General features: G+C 36.7%; 1 protein-coding gene across 1 annotated transcript in view; it reads left to right on the top strand.

Annotated features, from left to right (window-relative positions):
- MIS18A (MIS18 kinetochore protein A) overlaps positions 1–5,390 on the top strand; it is a 27,241-nt gene extending 21,851 nt beyond the window's left edge. Inside the window, exons 3-5 of the mRNA XM_007941310.1 lie at positions 1,808–1,930; positions 4,582–4,678; positions 5,316–5,390. Coding sequence (XP_007939501.1) covers positions 1,808–1,930; positions 4,582–4,678; positions 5,316–5,390 — 295 coding nt within the window. The remainder of the gene's footprint in view (positions 1–1,807; positions 1,931–4,581; positions 4,679–5,315) is intronic.
- Positions 5,391–7,195: the final 1,805 nt, after the last annotated feature.

The raw sequence follows: 7,195 nt of genomic DNA on the forward strand, positions 1-7,195 counted from the left end.
GAGGTAACTATGGGGAGGAAGTGGGAGGGGAGCTGTTGCATTGTAAACTGTGGTCAGTGACATGAGACAAAGTGTATGTGAACTGCTGTATAGAAAGTGAATTTACTCTGTAAATCTTCATCCAAATCACAATAAATAAAATAAAATTAAAAAAAAAAAGAAAAAGTAGATTGCCTCATCTTCCTTTCATGGAGTGGCTGGTGGAGTGGAACCACCAATGTTCTGGTTGGCAGTCAGATGCAGTTTTGGTTCTCTAGTGCTGCTCTAACAAAAAACCGCAAGTGGGTGGCTTTAACAAACATTTATTCTCTTACCATTTTAGGAGGCTAGAAGTCCGAGTTCAAAGTGCCAACTCTAGGGGTTGGATGAAGGCTCCTCGACCTTGAGCTTCTGCTCTGCCTCTTGCTCCCAGCCCACTGAAGCTGGAGGCTTCTCTTAGACAGCTGCTGGCTGCTGAGGCTGACAAACCCAAGGTCAACAAATAAAATGGCACAGTCCCAAAATTATCAAGCAACACAGGAGGCCCACTAGTTCCAGTCCAGAAACAGTCTCAGGATTGACAGACAACATGGCAGGCCACTGAGATGAAGACTTGGCCAAATATATGAGCCAGATGTGCCAAAAGCTAGAGACCTTTCTCAAGGCTGCTTCTTACATACTGGAAGCAGACCACATCCCTGAGGCAGCTACTCAGCTGCTCACAGTAGATTCCACCATGGAGTTGATTACCAGTCTCATCACAGGGAATACTACATCCGGCTGCCCTCAACCAGGCCCAACCAAGTTGACACATAACCTTAACTATACCACGGATGCCTTAGGCACTGTACCACCAGAGCACATGCCAAAGATTATTTAGTTCATTAATGAGGGAGCCAGAAGATGGCAAAGCTGGTGTAAAGGTAAATACTGCTCTATAGGACAAATATGGCAGTAAATCTCAACCTTTGGGGTTTTGTTTTCTACCAGAAGAAATCACGTACATCTCTACCAGACTAAAATTATTTATACTTTTTCACTCTTCTATCTACAAGTCATCATCTAACTTTGGAGTTAAGTAGTAAGCAAGCAGTGTTACTTTCCCTGGAGCAGGGGTTGGAAAACCTATAGTCTGTGGGTCAGGTGCCTGTGTTTTTGTAAATAAAGTTTTGTTAGAGCACAAACACATCCTCTTTTTTTGTTTTTTCTTTTTCAACTTTTTTACTGTGATTTAGTGCAAATTGGTTTTCTGTTCAATTCATGTACATTTTATTTCATGGTGTTGATTGTAACAAGTACATTTATTCAGTTATGTATTGTCCATGAGGATTCATGTTACTGTGGCAGAGTTGAGTAGTTGTAACAGATACCATATAGCCTGCAAGCCTAAAATATTTTTTTCTCTAGTTCATTGCAGAAAAATTTTCCTCCCTTTGCCCTAAGAGTGTCATGTGACCCTTAGTGGACTGCTTAGACAATATTACATTAGAAGGACATGTAGAATCTTTTTGTCTTTTTTCCCCCCTAAATTTTAGATAATTTTTATTAGTGCTATAGAGTGGAATTTACAGTCTAGAGAAACATCACCTCGGTATCCTTTCTTCTTGTCACTTTTGTGTATGTCCCTTGTCACCAGATGCTTAATAAAGTTTGGTCTGTAGATTGTTCTCTTTACATTTCTGATATAAACATCTTTCTGTCATTTTTCTTCTACAGATAAGACTTAACATGATCAGAACAACATACTTAAATATTTAAGTATTGGATTTTTATGTAACAAGTTGCTCTTTTGTTTCCTAAAGTAGTGGCATTTACTTCTCTGTTGCAGCATTCTTGAGACCTTATACTGCACAGGATGCTCACTCCAGCTTGGCTACATATACAGATGTACACCCAAGAATCTTGATTTTAAGAGAGACTTGTTTTGCCTCAATGTTGAGGCCATTGAGAGGTAAGTCTAATATATATTATGTGTACCTCATGACTGGGAGCTCTGGTGGCGTAGTGCCTAAGGTATTTGAATGCTAACCAGAAGGCTGGCTGTTTAAACTCACCAGCCACTCTTTGGAAGGAAGATTGGACAGTCTACTTCCATAGTGATAATGCCTTGGAAACCCAAGGAGGGGTTGCTGTGAGTTGGATCCTACTTGATGGCAGTGAGTTTGGGTTTTTTTGTTTTTTGCCTTATGACTAATTTCTCAGTAAAGTTAGATTTGCAGAGAAATTGGTGTTGAGAATATCAGAACTAAATCAATATTGTTTGTTTAAAATATACCTTCAAGTAATAATTTCTGGCAATAAAGCTAGTGTTTTGTTTTTTTTTTACAACCTGATTCATTTTGTATAAAGGAACTCTGGTGATATAGTGGTTAAGGCGTTTGGCTGCTGACCAAAAGGTCAGTGGTTCGACCCACCAGTGGCTCCGCAGAAGAAAGGTGAAGCGGTCTGCTTCTGTAAAGCCTTGGAAACCCAGTGGGGGTTGCAATGTGTTGAAATGGACTCAGTGGTAGTGAGTTTGGATTTTTGGTATTTAGTGTAGGAAAAGTCATATATTCTAAATTAAAGGGAGAAAATACCAAGAAATTTTTTTTTGCAGTAAAAATATGTTCAACTTGTTTTTAAAATTCAAATTTAGTATAAATTATTTTTGAGCAGTGTAGATCAATACATGCTATCCGTTTTACTGTTTTCCCCAGTTTATAACCTCCTAAAATACCATGTAGAAATAGGTATTTCAAAACTGGTGAGGAAAAGAAGTCCTTTTGATATTGTGAAAAGTAACAATAGAAAGTCTAATTATTTCTAGTAGTAAAGAATCATCTGCCTTTTTGAGAGATGCAAGGAAATGCATTTTTGCTCTCCAGAAAAGTAAGTGTTCTAAAAAATGTTAAGGAAACAAGGTAAATTGGTGACTGATGACAGATGTCAGCTAAACTATTTCAGATGTTTTAGCAGCCTTCTAGTTCATTGGCCTTCGTTTATAGGAAACAAGTATGACAAAATTAAGTCAGTCAGTCAACCCCAAGTGTATTTTTGCTTATCTTGGCAAATATGTACCCTTTAAGACTTTAGGATGCCTAAGACACCTTACATGCCAGGAAAAAAGAACAACTTAAGATGGCTGTGGGTTGGTTTATAGTTCGGTTGTATTTCTTAGATTTTTTTGTTTTGGAAATTTAAAAACAGTATTCTTTTTAGTAGATGTATGATTTATCTTGCAGTTATTCCTTGATAACTGCAGTTTTGCCGTTTTGATAACTGGACAGGTTGGATGAGATCAAAATTTTAAAATCTGCAAACTTTTTAGAACTTTTACACAAAAGAATAATAGGTACTGTTCTTTCTCCTGGAGAAAAGTGTAGGTCTGTCTGGAAAGAGATTGGATCTATTTTTATTAAAGTATATGAATAGAAGACTCAGGCCCAAAGAAATGTTCTCTTAATTTCCAGGAGAATTTACCAAGGTTTATGAAAATGAAGTAAAAGAGAGTATAAGTATGAAAGATAGGGAATCTCAATCTAGTAGGTTTGGTACAAAACTTTTAAAAGTGATATTGGCTGCACAAGAGAAAAACATGTGGAAGATTTTGCACAGGAGGTTATTTTTCCTGAGAGTTAATTTAGGGTAGAAGTTACCTGTTGGATCAGTATTTTCATGCCTGGTTTGTTTTAGAAGTGGATGCCCTTGAGAATGTTTATCTATAGTTTTATAAATTACCTCATTGCCATTTAATTTTCCTATCTCATCTCACTTTTTTTTTTTAAACACAGTATTAATTACTTTCTGCTTAGCATGCTATTTTTCAGGAATATAGCCCATAGGGTTTCTAAACCAAAAAAAAACTAGACTCACTGCCATCAAGTTGATTCCGATTCATAGCAACCCCTCCTTGGGTTTCTGAGGTGGTATCTCTATGGAGGTAGATTGCCCAGTCTTCCTCCCAAGGAGTGGCTGGTGGGTTTCAACCGCCAGCTTCTGGTTAACAGTCAGAGCTTAGGCACTATGCCACCAGAGCTCCCAGGGTTTCTGAGGGAAACTTGTTTTCTTATTTGACAAAAGAAGTGACACATTGAAGTTGCTATATACAGGTTATATTTGTAAAGAAATGCAAAAGAGTCAAGTTTTCTTTTGTGAAATACTGTCATCTTCTTCCTTATAGTTTGGATTTGGATTTGATTGCCAACATTTGGCCTGCTTTACCCCTATCGCTAGACCAGTTTTTGCACTATTCAGTACTCTCTGGACCACAGCATCCCATGCTATTAGTCTACCCTGTGACCCTAGAGAGTTGAGCAAAACATCACTTGATCGGTAACTGTTGGGCTTGCCCATATCTGGGAAGACAAAGCAGTGTATCCATGGCTTCTTCAGGATCTTTTAACTTGCCTTTAGAATTTTGAACTATGAGTGTCGTTGCTGTACCATCCAACTTATTAAAGAGCAAGTTTATTGTCAATAATGAGAAACGTGTAGGAAAATCTGAACAAAGCTATTATGATACTAATATATAGTATAATACACTTAAGAATTTTAATGCTGTTAACTAACATACACTTAATATTTGGTCCTTTTTCATACTTTTAACTTTCTGCTGTATTACAGTTATATTTTAGGATCTTCTGAAAAGCAAATTGTGTCAGAAGATAAAGAGCTTTTTAATCTTGAAAGCAGAGTTGAGATAGAAAAATCTCTAAAACAGGTAACTTTACTCGGCAAGATTTATATCTCTGTATGAACATCCTCTTGTTAGTGAACAAAATGTTCCTCCAAAAATAATAATTCTCATGTCTTTTTGATTTTAGCACTTTTATGTTAAGAGAGTGCTTATTTTATTTCAGTTATTAGTAAAGTTGATATTTTGGGAACCAAACTACATATTAAGCTAAGCTTTACTAACAAAGTCATAAGACATTTCATGCCAGAATCAAAACTGAATATATCCTAAAACTACTGAACTGGAATTAGTGTATCTTGGGGTGAAGTCAGTATCTATTTGGTTCATTTCCCTTGGTACAAACAGCCTTATTTTGATACAGTATTTTTTCATGGCAAGAATAGTTGGTGATGATGAATATGTAGAAGAGCTGTGGATTGCAGGTTGGGGATCACTGCCAATAAAATTATGTCTAATTTAAAGAAAATTTAGTTTATGTCTATAAGTAACTTCATTAGACAAAACACTGAATGTTTCCTATGTTTGAAGCATAGCATGTTCAAAAATTGCATTAAGGATATATATTTTTAATGATTTAATCCTGTATATTTTTAGTCATTATATATTTATTTTTTTATGTGTGTGTGTGTTTATATTCTTTTTCAATTTTTCAATTCAATAGATGGAAGATGTTTTGAAAGCATTAGAAATGCAGCTGAGGGAAGTTGAGTCAAAATTGTTCTCCACCAAAAGCTGAAATTTTTTCCACGTCCTCCCTTCTGGATTCCCCTGCCACCCCTGCCTGGATGATTCTTTCATGTGTAATAATTCCTGTAATCATTTCATTTCACTGAAAACTGAAGGACTTTTAAATGGCCATGTACATGGTATTCTTTTGTATTGGTTGAGTGAAAAGAATTGCAGAATTGTATTCACAGTTATATTTGATGGTAAAGAGGGGATTGTTCCCAAATTTGAATTTTAAAACCATTTTTATGATATTTACTACAATTGGAATTTAGGAATTTATTTTGCTACAAATTGTATAATTTTCTGAACTGTTTCCTCTATCTAACTCATTATTCCTCATTTCCTTTTTCTTTTTTTTTGTTAACCATACTTTTAACCCTTTGGACAATATTTAATACTGAACAGGAAGAACATCGTAGGTTTTTTCCACCCGAGATGTGGTTGGATCTTTGAAAACTAATGCATGAACCACTTTTGAGAACCAGTGGTTGGTAGAATTACTTGTCAGAACCATTTGGAAACTTGTACAAGGGCAGAATAACATGTATGTGTAGGAGTCCACTTAATCCTGTTTGTTATTTTATTTGCCAATATGCTTAAAAAAGTCTGTAAGAATATTTACCAAGGAGAGTAGTGGTCATTTGTGAACATGGGTTTCTGGAGGAATTTTCAATTTCTTAGTTTTGTATTATACATGAATTTTATAATAAATATGTTATTTTTATAATCATGAAGAGAATAAAGACTAAAGCAAAGTGCTTTACGATAGATGTTGATAAGACTGAATTGTGGGATTTCATTGAGACCAGAGATCATGGTGGTATGAATCTACCCATTGTAGACCTGCTCAGGAAGAGAAAGAGAACCATTAGTTTCTTGAGGCCCCTTTCCAGTTCTGGGTACATAACAGTAGTGCTTGGTATTTATGAATAACTGGCTCCCCATCTGCTCAGAATTTTCCTAATTATTTCTGAGAATATTTAAAATCATAATAGCAGAAGTGCCTAAGTTAAATTGACTTGATCATTCATGATTATTGAGTTCTTTTTTGATAGATTGTCAGCCACCTTATTAATTAGAAGGTGGTAAGCTCCCTAGGTCTCTTCCCTCACAAACTTGCTACCAGGTGGAATATGGTACGGTAAGAGCAAGTATCAACTCCCACGGCCAACAAGACAGTCCTCCTGCCTCTAGATGAGACCCCAGGGGCCTGGCTTCTTAGGCACTTTGGTGACACCTGGCATGAAAGTCCGTCCAGAACAGATGGGACAGTACTTTGGCAGCAAGAATCAGATGACCTTCTGGTTGGAGCAGGTTACAGAATACTCTAATAATTGTGTTTAGGTACCATTCCAAAGAGCCAGTTTGGCTTTCTAATTCCCTTAAACCCTTTTGTACTAGTCCAGGACCAAAAAAAAAAAGACAAACTCACTGCCATTGTGTCGGTTCCAACTCACAGTGACCTCTATTGGGTTTCCGAGGCTGTAAATCTTTAGGGAAGTAGATTGCCCCATCTTCCTTCCATGGAGCGGCTGGTGGGTTTGAACTGCTGAGCTTCTGCTTAGTGGCCACATGCCTTATCCACTATGCCACCAGAAACTGTACAATATTTCTAGCCAATGTACATGTCTGAAAACTACTCATTTCCCCAATGGAAGCTAATTTCTAATATCCATAGTGATAATTCACAAAGTCTTCAATATTGGCTCAATATCTTCAACCAAAACCAGGCCAGGAGCTGATTATGGAACAGACCATCAACTGCTCATATGCAAATTCCACTTGAAGTTAAAGACAATTAAAACAAGTCCA

Source organism: Orycteropus afer, unplaced genomic scaffold (genome assembly GCF_000298275.1).
Source record: "Orycteropus afer afer isolate SDZICR_OR568_19922 unplaced genomic scaffold, OryAfe1.0 scaffold00078, whole genome shotgun sequence".
Classification (NCBI taxonomy): Eukaryota; Metazoa; Chordata; class Mammalia; order Tubulidentata; family Orycteropodidae; genus Orycteropus; species Orycteropus afer.